The sequence below is a fragment of the Bactrocera latifrons genome, unplaced genomic scaffold (assembly GCF_001853355.1).
Source record: "Bactrocera latifrons isolate USDA-ARS-PBARC rearing strain unplaced genomic scaffold, ASM185335v1 scaffold_303, whole genome shotgun sequence".
Classification (NCBI taxonomy): domain Eukaryota; kingdom Metazoa; phylum Arthropoda; class Insecta; order Diptera; family Tephritidae; genus Bactrocera; species Bactrocera latifrons.
In genome coordinates this window covers 60,113-80,038 of record NW_017536664.1, presented here as the reverse complement: position 1 = coordinate 80,038, position 19,926 = coordinate 60,113, and the positions used below count along the sequence as shown (strand labels likewise).

The window sequence follows — 19,926 nt, the reverse complement described above, 5'->3', positions numbered from 1 at the left end:
GCACCAATATTCTGCCATTCCTCCATTAGTGCCACCTTCAACTCAGCTTTTGTTGATACTGCTCTCTTCTTAACTCGCTTATCTAGTTCTTCCCACAAATGTTCTATTGGGTTAAGATCGGGAGGTTGAGGGGGATGCGGTAATGTATGTTTTATGTGATGTGCCAGCCACATGCGTACATCATAAGCCGTATGCTTCGCGTYATTATCGTGTTGAAATGTGAATGATTCTGGTAATTTCAATTTTTCGGCACTTTTTTTTACATTTCTCTTCAGAATTTCCATATAATATTTTTTGTCCATAATGCCGTSTATGAATTCCAGCTCACCGACACCTGCAGCGGACATACAACCCCACACAATTACCCCTCCACCGCCATGTTTTACAGTAGCAGCAAGGTTCTTTTTTTGCAGTTCGGTGTTAGGCTTTCTCCCCACAGTTTGCCGACCATCAGATTGAAATATATTGAACTTACTCTCATCTGAGAAGAGTACACTGTCCCAAAAGTCCCTAGGCTTGCTTATGTACTCCTTCGCATAAGCTAATCGCTTCGTTTGGTTCGTTTTCGAAATKAGAGATTTACGTCTAGCTACGCGAGAACTGTAATTAGCTTCATGCAGCGTCCTCCGGACCGTTATTGGATGAATATCTTTTTCCATCTCTTCTTTAACTTCCGCAGCGATTTGTGTGGATGATATTCTGGGGTTCTTTTTTACCTTCCTGACTATTTGACTACGTTCGCGATCACTTAAAGCCTTGGGTCTGCTGTTCGTTTTTCGCCTTGTAAAGATGCAGTATCTTTAAAACGTTGAATAATACTCCGTATGGTATATCGGCTTCTGTCCATCATTTCACCAATCTCGGCGTACGATTTACCCTGATTAWGCAAATATAATATTATTTTCCGCTGAGATTCGTTGGTTTCACATTTTTTGCTSCCCATTTTAATAAAATGAAAGCAAATTGAACTATTAAATAAAGGCACACTGAGTTTTAAAGTTTGATTMTTTCCAAAAACACATTTGCTTATGTATAAATAACGRYACTTTAAAAAAGAGTTGCCATAATTAATAAAAATTACCCGAAGTTGCCTGATTTTATATGCCATGTGCCAATACTTTTGTTTCGCTATTATTAGCACTTTTTTTCTTTTATAATTACTATTAAATAAATATAAGAGATAATTAAATGAATTGATAATTACTCGTCCTATCTAAGGACTTTTCTTTTGGAATCAAAACATATTTTATAAGTGGTAAAAAACAATGCTAAAATCAAGGTATCTTGCTGTGCCAATACTTTTGTTCGTCACTGTAGATAGAAATGCTCACGGGTTAAAATGTACAATCATTCAAGGTAATGTTTGTTAAAATAAATTATACTTGGACGACGAAGCTATGTAGGTACGCGGAGCGGGGTGGACGCAAGTTGCATACCAGACCGCTGATGGAATTTATGTGGAGCGGCGTATGATCGGAAGCATAAAAAAGACTGAAAGTATATAGCGAATGTTGGTATGCATAAAAAAGACCCAAAGTATATATCGAATGTTGGTAGCGAATTGATGTTGGTGATCACGTTACCCATCCTTTTTGTTGAGTAGGTTGGTCAATAGTATTGTGCTGTCATAGCCTGTGGTGTATCGAGCTGTGTTTAGCTAGGGTGCGCCAGTTTTTCCCTGGTAGAGTGGAAAACTCATTTAAACATTGTTAATAAAATAAAAGAAAAACTTAGTATTTAGTAGCAAACACATTACTCTGAATAACTGCGTTCTCTACTTGCTTGAAATAAGTTGTACCAATCAAAAAGACTTGCTAGCGACAAAGAATTATCATGCAAAACCTTTTCCAAACATCTGAATGTTTCGGCACCAGTATTGTGATTTTTCACACAAAATTTAATGAAATTTCTTTGTTGAACAATTTCTTTCATCGTAAAAATCGCCGAATGCACTTTATGTACTTCAGAAAAACAAGCGTATACTAAATACTAATAATTATTTTGTTGTGACAGTTGAAAAAGATGTCACCGAGAGTCATAGTAAAGGCACCCACTCTACCGGGGAAAAACTGGCGCACCCTAACAAAACAGAGTTGTATACACCACAGCCCATGATACCTCAACATAACACCAACACAACTCACTCCTCCCTACACTAACCCACTCAACAAAAGGATGGACAATAGAATATCGGACTCATTCGATTCCACACTGCGCAGCATAAACACTAACTTTTGCTTCTTTAAATTTTCGTTCGACACCCACCCCTCGCGCTGCAATATATTCATTTACGCAGTTTATCGATCAGCGAATGATAATCGGGACATTCGATTTCAAATTGACAATCGTTTCTTTCAATATCACATACGTTTATATCAAACTATTTTAATTGCAACAAACCTTTGTTATAACAAATAAGGAAGATCTAAGTTCGGCTGCAACCGAACTTTTTATACTCTTGCAACTTGCAAAAATCAAAGCCAGAGAAATTCTTTAAGGTGTAAGACTAAACACATAGAGTAAAGTCAGCCGAATGTTCGAAAATGCGGATATTAGCTATATGGAATCTAGGTCAATTTTTCTCTCAAATTTATCTCTTTTAGGCACAAAGACACACTGTTATGAATAAAACATGCTCTCTCATTTTCATTATTATAACTCACATATTGTCCTATATATGCGGTACAAAATCACTCCGAAGTTCGAAAATCCTTACATTAAGTTAATGGGRCTAAAAGGCATACAGACATACCCTTATATGAAAATGATTATCCATTAATTTCAGTTATATATATCACACATTGACCGWCATTTGCAAATTAGGTTGTTGTAGCTTAAGTGATTTAGAAGATAAAGATTAAGTGATTAAACTTGTTAGAGGGCGAGGCCACGCCCACTTTTTCAAGCATTTTTGTCCCCCTGTAGCAAAAAAATTTAAAAAATAAAAATAATAAACCATTTACTCCAATGTCAATTAAATCTTTTTGCAAACTACTTTATGTAGGAATTTTAATTTTTTTCGAATAATACGTCGTGGTCATTTTCATTGCAAAAAGGTACATTTGTATAATGATTGTGCAGTTGCATGTGGTGAATTTATTTAATTTTAAAGTAAATAAGAGTTTGTTCATAAACTGTCCGATTTTGCACCTGTTGTCAAAGTTATTCTACGTTGGATTTCGAGGCTGCCATTGTTGTTGGTGTTAATACTGGTTCCAAGATAGACGAATTTATTTATGACTTCGAAGGTATTACTGTCAAAAGTGACGTGAGATTTTTCGCCTTGCCTTCGTTCACTACCAGATCAATTTGCTTCGCAGAAAATCGTTCGGTTGTCTGTTCTGATTGCTTTTTAAATAAAWTTTACTAGGCTTTAATATAGTACTACAGATACGAATATTTCGGGGCCGGCGAAGTCGATCAGCTTCAACCCGTTTGTGGAGGTTTCATCATCGAGGCTGAATTTACCTACTGTTGTGCGAAATTGCACAAATTGTGCGATACCTTGTTTGCTCACCCTAGTGTCTTCGTCTTCCCTTGGGGCGTGGGCGCATGTCAGCGATATGTTGAAGAACTTCGCTTTGATGCTGATTGTGGCCAGAAATTCATCCACCCGGGTGAATGCCAGAACTCGACGACGGAGTCTTTTTCTCACCACGAATACAATCGAATTTGCGCTCCTTTATTTGCCCCACGGACCTTCTCATCTCAGTTCTGTCTATTGCACTCCTTAGACGGCGGTGATTACAGCTTTCACTTTTATGAGAACACCAACCAGCTGGGTAGCAGCACCTTCCCAATTGAGAGGCCGGACATTCCAGGGGTAGGCCCGGTGCGTGGCACGTTAATAACCGACGGATCGGTTGACGTTGGTGTCATTGCAGTATCCACGTCCATGTTAATCTATATAAAGGAGTTGTTTGATTATACATATCTGTCATATGAATATATATGGGTGATTGTACCACGAAATGTGGCATGAATGTGTGGTCGTAGTGATCGAAATTTTTTTGTTAGTTTCTGTGTTAATTTTTAACGGTTTGTAATTCACGTGTTTCTCGTTTTTTTATTTGATTATTTTATTATCTTGCCTTAATATTAGTTGTTGATAATGGAGATACATATATTCTTTCTATCGGCGGCTGAAATCCTGATGGAGAATTTGTATTTCGAATTAATCATATGAATACTTCATAATTAAATTTGTAACTTCCAGCTACCTTTTTAAAGTGCGATTTGAAGGTTTGTATAGCTGATTCCAATAAAAACACAATAAGAGGAGCGCCTGGTGGGGAAAAAAGCTTCTCTTATCAAATTAGTACAAAGCTGAAGTTGCAGCAAATTATAGCGTTCCGTTACGTTATGCGTAGTGTTGATTTTGCACATGAAAATGTACTTCTTGGTTTTGAGGCTTAAGACAAGGAATATAAAATTCCTGGCAGACAACGTGTTGAATAAGGCGATGTTCGGTGTGAAGCATTAATACATATATGGATGAACTTAAGAGTAATGTGGCAAGTCGAGACCTCTTTGGTATAATTTTGGGATAGCTTTCGTTTTGCATTAACCTTGAATTGTCAAGTCGACCATTCGTGTTAGGAATAGTTTTCCCATCGTACGATTTGTATTTGAAAAATGTCGTTCAGATTGTTTACGAACAGGGTCCAATTTTCAAAGCGAAGAAGTTTGTCGCTTACATATTGATTGCCGAAAGCCACCCTGCGGGGTCGAAAAGCTTTACCACCGAGGATAAAATCTGTTATGTTTTAGTTATGGCGGATAATGCGGATATGGGCTCAGTCGTGTAAGAAAACTGTTCAGATATCTCCCCTTCCATTGGATGCCCAGATCGTTTCTATACTCTTGCAACCTGTTGCTACAGATTATAATAGTTTTGGTCACCTAACGGTTGTATGTATCACCTAAAACTAAGCGACTAACATTATATCTATGTTATATATATATAGGTGATCAGGATGACGAGAAAGTTGAAATCCAGGTGACTGTCTATATGTCCGTCCGTCAGTGCAAGCTGTAATTTGAGTAAAAATTCAGATATCTGGATGACATTGGTATGCAAGTCCGATAATGTGTAAGATATATAATTGAAATTTAGAAATAATCTTTTCCTGTCTGTATATAAAAAATGGGTTGAATGAGACTTGATAATGAAAAAAACTATTTTACTGATAACAGTGTATTTTTGTGCCTAAAATGGATAAAATTGGGGAAATACATGATCTAGCCCCACCTCGGGGAACATTTTATTATTTATCGTTTAACTTTCATAACGTCAACTCAATATTCATACAGTTCAACTGTATATATAACTGTTGGATTCCGATCCCCTGGTTGACGTTTTACATCTTACGAAAACTTAAGGAAGTTTTGGGAATAAGAAGAACTCGTTTCCATATTAATCACAACCCTTGAAGACCAGTATTGTAAGAATTAGGGTGGCTCATTTGGAACAAATACGTCAGTATGCCGATCAAATCGGATCATCAGGGTCTGAGCAAGCCAAAGAGACTCGTTTGCAGTAAATGCGTCAGCATGCAGCTGAAATCACTGACCAGTGTTTAAAATGTAATACAAGGCAACAGTATTTGCAGCTGTTAACCCAAAACCAAGTGGAAGCGTTGAAAATACGATTTTGAATCATGCCCAATTTATAACATAATTTTTGTTTTTGAGTACAATACGAAATATGATTCAAGATTTAATCAAAGCTCAAACCAAATGTTGCAAAGTTTTCTGAATAAAAAATTAATGAACTAAATGTTTTTATTTTAAATGCCCATGGTATTCTAATGGCGTTAAATCACATCTTCTTAGGGGCCATTCAATGTCACAATTTTATTTTAATAATCGAATCTCCAAACTTTTATGGCAAAAACGTGCTGTGTGGCTCGTTTTGTTGGAACTAGAAGTAGTCAAGATACATTTCTCCCATTTGAGCCATAAAAAGTTGGTTATCATCGATCTATACATCTCTCCATTGATAGTAACGATGTCATCAGCTGTATTTCGAAAGAAGTACGGACCGATGATTCCACCATTCTAAAAACAACACCGCACCACTCAAAAGAAAGTCTGTCTCATCGTAGAAGGTTATTTTGTTACAGCTCACCGTGGTTGAGACGGTCAAAATTCTTCAAATTACGTTCCCGAGATCTGCTGAGAGACGGATGTTCCCACTAATCCTGAGTTGGGCAAATTGTATAGATGATCACGCAGTAATTTATCTGAGATATCGCTTATGGGGCACTTAGGAGGTGCAGTCCTTGGGGCGGTATTTGATTTGACGAAATTGACTGTATAAAGTTGATACGTAAAATCCCATGTAACAGTGAAGAATTAGATGAAATGATTAGATTAAGAAGTTATTATTCGTGAGTGCTCAATATCGCTTATAATATAATATCACTTAGCATCGCAGTTTATACTAAACATAGAAATCATTAAACACTTTTAAATCAATGTTCGAAAATGTTTACACAGCAGTAAATATTGTTTTTTTGGGAATTTATTTTTCTTACCTTTCCATATAAGCATTTTCCAGATATACGTCTGCAATGACATCTATTGAAAAAATACGATAAAAAGACTTTTTCGTCTACCCAATATCAACTTATAGGCCAATGTTTTTCTACACCTAATGGGCTGGGCGGTTGATGCATAGAGTACACATATTTTGAAGAAATCTCAATCAGAGTGCCAAAAGTGTTTCGAAAATTAGTTGAAACGCTTGCAAAAGTACATAACTTCAAAGTTTTCTACCCGACTTGCACGTGGACGACTATCATTTGAAATATCGTTGAACTACTCCGAATCGTATTGATGTAAATATACCGACTCCCTTAAGTTTATTTTTAGCCCAAAAAGCGCTTTTTATAAATTGTTTTAACATTCCCATTTTTTCAGCCAAATACAACAAATAACACTTGTTTTTTGTGACATTGAACCGTTTTCCATGTTCATCACTTACGGACACTAAATTTTCGTGGAAAAAATTCGGACGGGAGTCCAGAAAGTAAATTTTAAGGGTCATTTTGCAGCCCATTTTTTATTTCAGCTTTTAAATTTCCAAGAAAATATTGAACAACGCTTTTTAAGGCACTGCAGGCTCGTATTTCAGCTTCATTGAGCTTTTTCTCAAATGTTTTATCTTTCATTTTTGTTTCAGATACAAGAACCCTCCTGCATTTATGTTCATTGCCTTAACAAAATTCTTCATTAAACTCAATTTAACAATTATAAGCAAAGGTGTTAGTAATGTCTGTTTGGGATCAACTAGAGGTTCACTGGTAACGTTTTTTTTTGTCCCGGAGTGACTGCCTGATGTACTGGCCACTGCTTCTGTACAGTCTCTCTGTCCCATTCGCTAAAGAAAGTAAAAATATTTCGTATATCCTAGTTGCATTCCAAAAAAGGGCTATTACTTTTAGGTTTCCACATATTGCCCAACCATAATCATAATAACGGATGTGCTCTAAAAGAACTCTCATATGAGATGATTTATGAATATGAACCGCATGAGCTAAGCGCACAGATGGATATTTGTTATCGTTATGAACCAATACCGTCCTTAAACTAAGTTTAGAGGAATCAATAAATAGAACACGTAGATGATATTTCTGTCCTATTGCGTTAAACAAAAGGGTAACTTTTGAACAGTATACTAGATCCCCGTCTTGAAGAAAGCAATTTGTGAGGTCTTTCTGTCTTTTTCTGTAAAAAGTAATATTTACATCACTTTGGAGAAGGTTACAGTCTTTAAGTCTGCTAAAAGTTTGGAATATGACTTTAAAAGGCTTAGATCTCGAACTAAGTCACTAAGTTCACCCTGTGAAATTAGTGGCGGCACTCTTGCTCATTCTGGTAAATCAAATAAAGGATCGGTTGTCATTTCCTTTGCGGTTTCTGTAAGACCAATTGAAGAGCTAGTCGATTCTAGTTCCTCATCGAGACTCCAAGATTCTCGTGCTTTTGGAAATAGGAAGTTGTTCACTGTGTTTGACAGGTCTTAAAGCTGATGGTGAATTACCTTTAGTATTTGTGAGACAGAAATATAAATCTGTAACATGGTCTTTAGATTCTCCAAACCATTGGCACTGCAAAAGACATTTTACGATTTGATCAGCTATAGTAAGCCGATCGTTTAGATATATACTTTATAGGGTCTCCAAAGCTTCCTTCTGGGTTTTACAAAATTCGTGACAAACTAAATATACCCTCTTCAGGGTTTGTAACACCCAGAAGGAAGCGTCGGAGACCCTATAAAGTATGGCTGAGTTCCAAGTTGCATGTTGCTTTGCATTAGTACGAAGTATAGAATTCCTTAAAATCAAACTGCTTACGTTATGCAAAGTATCGAGTACCGATAAATTTTTATGCGTATTGGATGTGCATACATTGAGCATAGGGCGCATCTCTATTTTTTGTGATGCTCAAATTTTTTTTCCATTGAACAATCCAAGCAATGCCACTTTTTGCTTTTTTCTTTTGTTTTTCAAATGATTTTTAATGATTATCGAAGAGTTGCTGCGGCCACTTTCACATAAATCTAAAAAATTGTTAATAAATAAATTTATATTCACATTTGCCGCCATAGCTGTTGGTTGTTTTGAAAACAATTGTCACAAAATGTCAAAGTTTATACAAAGCAAATTGAAACAAAGCAGTAGGGTTGCATTGTTGATATTGTATAAATTCGGTATCGGTATCGCAACAATGTAAAGAAATATGCAACTTGCAACTCAGCCTATATATCTAAATGATCAGTATGTTGAGCTGAGTCGATTTAGCCAAGTCCTTCTGTCTGTCTGCATATAAACGAACTAGTCCCTCAGTTTTTAAGATATCATTTTGAAATTTTGCAAATGCCATTTTCTCTTCAAAAAGGTGCTCATTTGTCGGAACTGCCGATATCGGACCACTATAACATATATATGCCATACAAACTTAATGATCGGAATCAAGTTCTTGTATGGAAAGCTTTCACATTTGGCAATGTATCTTCACCAAAGTAGGCACAGGTTATTTTCTAAGGCAAATATGTAATCTCCGAAGAAATTGTTCAGATCGGTTAACGATAGCATATATATGGGAAACTTTCATATTTGACATGATATATTCACGAAATTTGGTACAGATTATTTTTTAAGACAACAATGTAATCTTCGAAGAAATTGTTCAGATTGGATTACTATAGTAAATAGCTGCCATGCAAACTGAATGATTGGAATCAAATGCTTGCATGGGAAACTTCCTCATTTGACGATATATCTGCATGAAATTTGGTATGAGTTATTGTTTATAGAAATAATGTTATATCAGAAGAAATTGTTCACATCGGCTCACTATAGCTAATAGCTGCCATACAAACCGAACACGTAGTTATTAACACAAATGCAATTGTGAAGGGTATTTAGCTTCGGTGCAACCGAAGTTAACGTTTTTTCTTGTTTAAACATGGATGTAAGATAGTACGGTCCTTTCTTATAGCAGTGTTTCTTTTTCTTACTGAAGCTTTCTTTTTAGTTCGCCAGTTTTATGATATTATTTTCACAGTGCATAATTCTCTATAAATATGTATTTGTTAGACGTGAACATATTTATTGCTTCGCGGTAAAAGAAAAGCACGTATAACTTATCAAGTGGAGGGTTTAATGTTTTTATTTTTGCATATAGTTCTTAATTAATACGATATAAAAAAGTTTGAAGTTTTATTTTAGCAAAACACGCTTAGTAATTTTCATAGAGGTAACTCCAATATTGGCCGATATACAAGGTGCTTTCCAAAGTAAACAGGACGTAAAAACAAAAAACAGAACAAATAGTTTTTCGGTAAAATCAATTTATTTTATTCAAAATATTCTCCTTCTGCTTTAATACAGCTTTTTTCACAGTCCAAAAGCATGTTGAACGAGTGTTTTAGCTCGTTGGCCGGTATAGCCGCCAGTATGCCGATGAAAGCCTTTAAAATGGCCTCTACGTCCGCATAACGCTTTCCTTTAATGGGTAAATGCAATTTTCCGAAAAGGAAGAAGACGCACGGTGCCATATCAGGTGCTTACCACTCTCCGTATTCACCTGATATGGCACCGTGCGACTTCTTCTTAATGGTTAAATTTAGATTTTTGGTAAAATAATCGGTCACAAGCGACCATCGATGAGACGCAGTTTTTGGTCGTCAGTCAATTTATGCGGAACAAGCCGTGCACATACCTTACTTAAGCTCAAATTTTCTGTCAAAATGCGATAAATCGATGTTTTGGAGATGTTCAATTCCATTTCCATGAAATTCAATGATGACTTCGGTTGACTTTTGATGGACTCACGCACAGTTTCGATGGAATTTCCGGTGATCACGGATTTTTATCGTCATTTATGTCTTCACGACCACTGTGAAAACGTTGAACCCACTCGTGCAGTCTGCTACGGGGTAGGCACTCATCGTCATAAACGTGTTTCATCAATTGAAACGTTTCAGTAAAAGTTTTACCAATTTTAAAACAAAATTTAATGTTGGCTCTTTGTTCGAAGCTCATTTTCGAACCGATAATACAAACACCTACTGACTGACGCTTAAAACACAATAACTTCACTACCAATCGATGGAATGTCATGAAATCGATCGATAAAGATAGCAGATCTAACGCATTAGTCGACATATAGATGGTGCCTCTAGGGGGCGCTAGAATCAAAAAGTCCTGATTACTTTGGAACGCACCTTGTATGCAGCATAAAGTAACCCGGAAGGTCGAAAAATTTTATATTAGGTATGTTGGGCTCAAGGAAGTATTTACCCAATTCACCCCATTTTTGTACAAATAGATACTTTTGCTCGGTCTATTTTTAGACATATTCATTTGATAATAATCTATTCCGTGCATTAGGGCTTACAAATTAAAACGCCACCAATTTTTTTTTTCGGATGAGCCAGTCAGCTGGATTCGTGGAGGAAGTGCGATCCCATTTTTTTTTTAAAGCGGGGGTGTTCACAACGATGTAACTAAACTACTTTAATGTAATAATTTATTATTTTTGTAAATTAAATGACAACTGTACTTTCAGAAAAATCTTCAGCTGGTGGTAGTGCTAAGAAAGGAAAAAAACGCGGTACTGCAGAAGTGAATGCTGTTAAAGATTTTGGAATCGAGTACGCTAAGACAAGTAGGGCAACATGCCGTGGATGTGAACAAAATATTTTAAAGGATCAATTACGGATTAAAAAAACAGTATATGACACAGAAGTTGGAATGAAATATGGAGGTCAGCCTTTGTGGCATCATATAGAATGCTTTGTTCAGTTACGTAGTGAACTTGGTTGGTTTGAAAGCGGCGACTGTGTACCGGGATTCAAAGGTTTGAAAAAGGATGATCAAAATACTGTCCTTAAATTGCTACCGTAAGTAAACAAAGCTTTTTTTTATGGAAATTGAACTATGAAAATATACTTATTTATTTATAATAGGGCTATTGATGCCGGGAGTGCCTGCAATATTAAAAAAGTTAAAATTGAGCCAGGTGTCAAAATAGAAGAAGAAATCATGAATAGGCAAATAGAAAATCAGTCAAAACGTTTATTTAAATTTCGTGATCTGGTAGTAAACCAAATGCATAAAAAAGATATTATTTACTTACTGGAATACAATAATCAAAAACCTGCAAACGGAGATTCGGAAAGAATGTTAAATCAGTTAGCAGATATGTTGACGTTTGGATCATTGTTGCCATGTCCTCAATGTAACAGTTGTGAGATATTATTTAGCAAATCAGGTTATTTATGCAATGGCCAATTAACGGAATGGACAAAATGTTCGAATATTTTAAAAGACCCAGAACGTAAACCTTGTAAAGTACCAAAGACCTTAAAGGAAAAKTATGCTTTTTTATCAGAAATTAGGAACAAAACTGAGCATCGCATTGTTAAATATAATCCACCAAGTATTGCTTTTGTTTCAAACAATACGAATGGAAAAATGGAAAATGAACCTACCAAGTAAGTATTTCTTACAAATTTAATATTACTCAGGGATAAGGAAATGGGATTTGCAAATTTCTAGAGGCTCGAGCTTTTTTCAACAATTAATAAAAAAGAAGCACTAGATATTTTTATTATCCGTTTTTTATCTTTTGTTTATTAAACTTAGAAGAGTACACAAAATAATTAAAAAAATTTTTTTTCATTGATTTATGCCTCCTTGAAGAAAAGGGGGGAAAGAAGAGGCCGCGTCCTCGTCGCCATGATTTTTACCCTTGTAGTCATCTGAAAAATAAAACAATGACGGATTCTTAATGAGTACGAATGTCGCTATGTCATGAAGCCGCAAAATTAAAAAAAAAAAATTGTTCATAAAATGGCGGCTACTCAAAAAAAAATTTAAAATTTTTATTTTTTGTTGCTTCTAGTGATAGAGATACAGTGTCGGACAAAACATATTGGACTTATACTTACGAATTACATTATCGTTCCCTATTCTCGCAATTATCGTTTTAAATATAAAGAAATTACTCATATATGAAGAATAACTATTTATTTTATGAAAACATACAAAACTGTAGAAATTATTTGACTCCATGCCATTTTATACGAAAAAATGAAACATATTCAATATTCAGTGCGACAAAACATATTGGAATAATTATTGTTATTTAATATTTTGTAGCATAACCTTTTTTTTTAATTACTTCTCTGCATCTATTTGGCATAGAAGCTATTACTTGCTATTAATAACTTCTTGTGGAATGCTGAACCAGGCTTGTTTTGCAGCTTCGAACAATTTGTTTTTATCTCCATTCACTCCTTCTCTGTCTATCCTTCTATTTATTATCTCCCAAAAATTCTCAATAGGATTGAGATCCGGCGATGAGCTGGCCACTTTAGGGCATTAATATTTTGAGCTACGGTCCAATTTCCCACTAGTTTCGACGTGTGCTTTGGGTCGTTGTCGTGTTGAAACGACCATGAAAGTGGCATATTCTACTCGGCATGGGGAAGCATCACGTTCTCAAGGATATCCTTGTACATGAATCGATATCCTTGTACCATTGATTCGATGAAGAGATCCAACAGCCAGCCCGAAAAACATCCCCATACCATAATACCATATCCTCCATGCTTAACCGTGCTTTGACAGTATCGGGGATCCAACCTCTTATTTTTTGGTCGGCGAACTCTTCTCATTTCGTCTGAATATTTCATATTAAATTTTGATCCATCTGAGAAAAGAATTGTTTTCCATCGTTTCACTGACCAGTTTATGTGTTCCCGAGCAAATTGTAATCGCTTTATTCGATTTTGTTTTTTGATATAAAAGGTTTTTTAGCTGCCCTATAACTTGTCAGCCCACCTGCACATGCTCTTCTTTGTACTGTACGGCTGCTAATTTTCAAATTTAAGGCTTTAACCACACGAGTTACATGTACGAATACGTACGTAAAAACACCTGACAAGGCAATTGACAAATATGATGAACTGTTAAAGCAAATTGCAACATAACACCGTTTCCGGCTTTTGCAACTTGCTTAAACAAATAATGTAATCAAAATATAATTCAACAAGTGAAATTCTTAAGAATTATGGGAATTAATAAATGTATGCTTATTCAGCAATTATATGTTAAAAGTAAGTTAATAAGCAAGTTGTAATTAGAATAAGCTTCATTTTAAGTCAATTTTATAAAATAAAGTAGTCTGTTCCTGATCGCCATCAACGTCCCTTCGTTGCAATACAAATTGATTTCTTTTACTTTTTTAAAAACCCGTTCACCGCGACGCAACGCGAAATTGGCGCAGTCGGTAACCCTTAAAATTATTACAAGGATAGTGATAAACGAAACTATAACACCTAAAAAAATCCTGCAAATCTGTAGCCAACTTAGGAAGTTGACCAGACCCTCCAGGATATAACAAAAATAAAATAAAATAAATTTTCGCAGTGAAAACGACCATAAATAAAAGGCGTTAACCCACCGAAAATAACTGAAAAAAAATTGTTTTTCGCCGTGCAAACGACCATAAATAAAAGGCGTTAAATCACTGAAAATAACTGAAAAAAAAAAACAAGTTTTGCAGTGAACAAGAAAGAAAAAAAAAAAATGTGGAGTTATCAACATCGAGCCGGCAAAAATTCTTCGATGACAACAGAAAAATGGAACAGGAATAGATTCAGATTCAGATTCCCAACGTAGAGCTCATCGAACAACTGAGTAGAAGGGAGCAGCAGTTGGCGCAGCTTCGACAAGCGTATGTCGAACTCCAACATCGTCAAACAACCAATGAAAATGAACTACAACGATTTATGAAAAACGTTCAACATATACCCATATTCACAGGGAAAGAAGAAGTAACAATAAATTCATTTATGAGCAGCATAGAGTATCTGCTGTCAAATATAAGAGATGAGGAAGTCAAACAGGAAGCCACCAGGGCAATATATTATAGGACGATATAAGGGGAGGCAAAAGATGTCATAATAAATATACAGCACCCGGACAACTGGACGGAAATCAAGAAAGCGCTGAAGTTAAGATATAAACCTGATCTGGAAYCCCATGAAGTATACAGGAGAATATGCAGTATAAAGGCARACACGGTGAGTGAGTTAGCAATACTTATACAAAATATCAAATACAAAGCTGATGAACTTAGAATATATTATAAGGACGATGTAGGAATAGACATGAGCAACGTGGACAGTGTTTTAGTGAACACAATTAAAGAAATGACACAGGGGACATTATTAGACAAAATTTACGAGGAACATGACCTTTATAATATTATAGAGATAATGACAAAAAGAAGATATGAGAATACATGTATTAGGCCAGAATTTAAAAAAAACCAAACTAACATATGGACAGTACGGACAATACAACAACAATAAAAAATACTATAATAATAGTAATGACAAATATATAGGCAAAGATGATAGACCAGGTCAAGTTAGGCAAAATTTTTCACAAAATAAAGGAAATGTTGATAACAATTCTAATCAAKTTAGACAAAATTTCCAACAGAAAGGAAATAGAGATAATAATTCTCACCAATATTTGCAAAGGTACCCAACATATAAAGATTATAGGGATAATAATTCAGGCAGAGAAAGGAGAAATATAAACTCAAATCAATTAAGGCTAGATAAAGGAGAGCCTATGGAAATAGATAACATAGAATTCGATCAAGAGAGATCTCAAATGGCAGGACACCCTAGCAGCAGAAGCAGCCAAAATCGCTTGCAAACGCCTAGGCAAAGCTATAGAGAGCTTAAAGATTGTAGAGAAGCTAAAAATTCAGATCTAGAGAGATCCCGAATAGCAGGACACCCTAGCAGTAGTAGCAGCCAAAATCGCTTGCAAACGCCTACGCAAAGCTATAGAGAACTTGAAGTATATAGAGAAGGCAATGAATCAATTTTTTTTACAAGGAAGCCTCGGAGAGCTTACCAAGAATAGTAATAACAATTAAAAATAAAAAATATATTGCGCTTATAGATACGGAAGCGAATATAAGTTTAGTAGACTCTGAATTGAGCGAATTTCGAAAAATTCCAAATATAAAATAAAAATAAAAACAAAAATAATATAACAATCAGAACAATAACAAGCAAGGAAACAATTACCCATGAAGTGCATACGGAAGCACCAAAAGAATTTAATTTACCTGAAAACGCGTATATAAGATGGAGATTGACATCATTAAAAAATAGGAAATATAATTTCATAATAGGAATTGATTTATTAAATCATTTAAACGCGATGATAAATCTAATCGATGGAAAAATTTCACTAAATAAAAAAGAAACAGAATTTTTAAATAAACCATTCAATTTCAGTGAAATATGTACCCTAGAAGCAACAAAKGAGAAATTAAAAGAAATTCAATTAGATCATCTAAATACAGAAGAGTTTAGAGAAATCACGAAATTATTGAAAAAATTCGAAAACTTTTTATTTAAAGAAGGAGAAAAATTAACAAGTACTACGGAAATTCAACACGAAATAAAAACTACTACAGAAGAGCAAATAAATTCTAAATTATATAGATACCCACCCCAGCATGAAGAAGAAGTTAGAAAACAAATCAGAGAAATGGAAGAACAAGAAATTATAAGGAAAAGTAATTCTCGATATTCCAGCCCTTTAATAGTAATTCCAAAGAAAATGGATAATTCAGGGAAAAGAAAATACAGGATAGTAATAGATTATAGAAAGTTGAATAAGGTAACTATAGATGATAAATATCCTCTACCTAATATTGATGCAGATAAATTAGGACGAGCCCAATATTTTACTACACTAGATTTAGCAAAAGGTTATCATCAAATTACAATCAAAGAGGAAGATAGGTGTAAAACAGCGTTCGTAACACCTCACCGCTTGTATGAATTCACAAGAATGCCATACTTAGATGATATACTAATCTTTAGTACAACCTTGCAGGAACATATACAATCAATTAGAGATATTTTCAAAGTATTAGAATCAAAAAAATTTAAAAATACAAATGAATAAATGTAATTTTCTGTAAAAAGAAACAGAATTGTTAGGACATATTCTAACAAAAGATGGTATCAAGCCTAATCCAAATAAAACCAAAGTAATAGAAGAATTAGAATTACCAACAACAGATTAAGAGCTTTTTAGGTATAACGGGTTATTATAAGAAATTTGTTATTTGTATTCTAACAAAAGATGGTATCAAGCCTAATCCAAATAAAATCAAAGTAATAAAGGAATTAAAATTACCAACAGAAAAACAGATTAAGACCTTTTTAGGTATAACAGGTTATTATAGGAAATTTGTTAAGGATTATGCAAAGGTAGCGCAACAAATTACAAAATATCTAAAAAAAAAAGGAGTCCGAATTAATATAAAAGATCCTTCATATATAGAAGCATTCGAAAAACTTATACGATTAATTAGCTCGCGTCCCATTTTACGGTATCCAAATTTTTAAAAACTATTTACATTAACTACAGATGCATCAAATTGTGCAATAGGAGCATTTATCTCGAGAAGGGCACCCAATATGTTATGCATCAAGAACCTTAAATAATCATGAACGAAATTATTCAGCAACTGAYAAAGAATTTTTAGCAATTATTTGGAGCGTAAACTACTTCAGACCATATTTATACGGTAGAAAATTTAAGATCGTAACAKATCATCAACCAATTAAATATTTACATTCAAAATATAGAGGGAAAGACATGTCACCAAAACATCAACGATGGTTGTTAAAATTAGGTGAATATCAATTTGGCATTGAATATATTAAAGGCAAGGAAAACAGAGTAGCAGATTTTCCTTGCAGAATACAGGTGAGATAAAAGGAAATGAGGACGAAAACACTGATCAAATTTCAGAGCATGACCTAAATAAAGTTAACAATTAAGATGACGGTACATCAATGCAAACAATACATTCGGCCGAAGAAATTTACAAGATCATTTTTATATAAAGGAAGAGATAGTTAATAAATATAAAACACAAATTATTTTGACAAACAACAAGACAGAAGAACTAAAACAGATACATGGAAAAAGAATTATTTTTATTTCAGAGTACGACTTCGATAGATTGAGTGAAATATTTAAAAAGTATAAAGGAAAAGTAGGAATTTTTCCAGAATTATCCGAGCGACATTACAATATAGTACAAGAGAAACTAATAGAAATGTTTTCAAATGATAAACAATTAGAATTTATAAAGAGCACAATGATGTAGAAACAGAAGTGGAAGCTGTTGAACAAATTTCGTTGTATCACATTAGAGAAAGTATGCATTCGGGCATACAAGAAACATATAATCAACTTAGAAATAAAATTTATTATCCTAAATTAGGAGAGTTAATACAAATAGTAATTAACCAATGCGAAATATGTCAAGAAGTAAAATATGATAGGAGACCTATCAAACAAAAGTTTTTTCATACAGAAACGCCTACGAAGAATAATGAAATAATCCACATAGGCACCTATGTAATGAAAAGATTCCATTTTTAAACAATTATAGACAAATTTTCCAAATATGGAGTAGCATATCCTTTAAATGATAGAAATCACATAACATTAATCGAACAATTAGAAGACTATTTTACCAAAATAGGAACACCGAAGAAAATAGTAGCTGACAATGAATTTAATGCAACAAGAATTAAGGAATTTTTAAATAATGAAAATATGGAACTCCATTTAAGCAAACCCAACAGTCATACAGGTTATGCAGACATCGAAAGATTCCATAATACAATTTCAGAAAAATTTAGAATGTTATATAAATTAAATAAAAATGTATCAATTAAACAGCTAATTCAAAAAGCTCTAAAATTCACACCCAACGAGGTACATAACAATAAAGTAGATAAAGAGCTAGTAAGAAAAAATTTAGAACAGCAAAAAGAAAAGACAATGAACAAACTAAATAGGAACAGGGAATACTATACAGAACAAAGAACGGAAGGATTTATAAAAAATTATAAAGCAGTTTGGCACAAGGAACAACCTTAATATAGAAAACAAAACTTAGAAAAAATCCATACTAGTATTATAAAAAGACCTTTAAAATTTACAGATTTGGATAATGTGGAGTAATAGCTGTAATGACACAACATTGTAAGGGGACAATAGATTTGACAGAGATTATGGAACAAAACGGTTTCATAGATTTACAGATTAGAAATCAAGCAATACCAAAAGATAGCGATATAATACTACATATTATTGACATTCAACAATTAGAAAATATTATTAATGATATAATGTAATTTTGATGAAATTGGAGAATAAAGAAATACTGCAAAGAGAGTTGTTAGATATAAAAAATAAACTGCTGACGCTTATGACAGTTAGAACCAGAAATAAAAGAGGACTGATTAATGCTATTGGCAGTATGTCAAAATGGCTTTTTGGTACAATGGACAAAGACGACAGACAAAACATAGAAACATATTTTTCTCAAACGAATGACTCATTCAACAAACAAATTAAAATTAATTATTATTTTTCATCAGCAACTGAACACTTAAAAGAGATTGTTAAAAGTGACAGTATTAAAATAGAAAAAGAGCTTAATTCAATAAATAAGCTTATATATGAGGAATACAAACAAACTCTATACTTAGACCAGTATATCAAAATTCAGTTGTTAAAAAATAAAATAGAACACATACAAGAAAACGTTGTATCGGCTAAATATGGGATAATGCACCCGAATATTTTAACTAAAGAAAAAATTGTAAAATATAACATCGATTATAATAAACTAAAATATCTACAACTACGAACAGTAATTGTAAATAATACATTTCTAGTATTTGGAATAAAATTACCAAAAAATTTTGAAGAAGAACAAATAAGAAAAATTATCCCAATACCTAACAGAGAAAATAATGAAATAGATGCTAAAATAGAAGAAATATTTACATACAAAAATAAAACATGAATGTTTGAAGATAATAAATCATTCGGACAAATGAAAATAAGCAAACATTGTATTTTAAGAAATAATTGTAATCTTGTAAAATGTAAAGAACTCGAAATAATACAATTAAATATAAAAACAGTTCTTATTAAAAATGCAAATAATAAGGTTTAATAAATGTTCAATTAAAATTAATGACTATTATTTTTCAAATTTTTTTGAAGATGTAACATTAAAATATAAAGACAGTCAGAATTTCACGAAAAAAATTACTTTTGATGAAATAGTCGAAGAACATAAATCAAATATAGAAAACATATTTAAATTGAAAATACATACGAAAATATCTCATATTTGCAATATATTAATCGTAATTACAATTATATTAGTAGCTACTGTCATTATCAAAAAACACAAATATATAAAAATAATATTAAATAAAAGAATTCAGGAGAATTCTACTATAAAGGGGGGAGTAGTTACATGTACGAATAC

The 19,926-nt window shown here is 33.6% G+C and overlaps 1 protein-coding gene across 2 annotated transcripts in view; it reads left to right on the top strand.

Annotated features, from left to right (window-relative positions):
* LOC108970638 (poly [ADP-ribose] polymerase) overlaps positions 1-19,926 on the top strand; it is an 84,256-nt gene that overhangs the window by 37,882 nt on the left and 26,448 nt on the right. For both annotated transcript variants that reach the window (XM_018936132.1, XM_018936131.1), the window contains exons 3-4: positions 11,080-11,413; positions 11,480-12,007. In XM_018936132.1, coding sequence (XP_018791677.1) covers positions 11,080-11,413; positions 11,480-12,007 — 862 coding nt within the window. The remainder of the gene's footprint in view (positions 1-11,079; positions 11,414-11,479; positions 12,008-19,926) is intronic.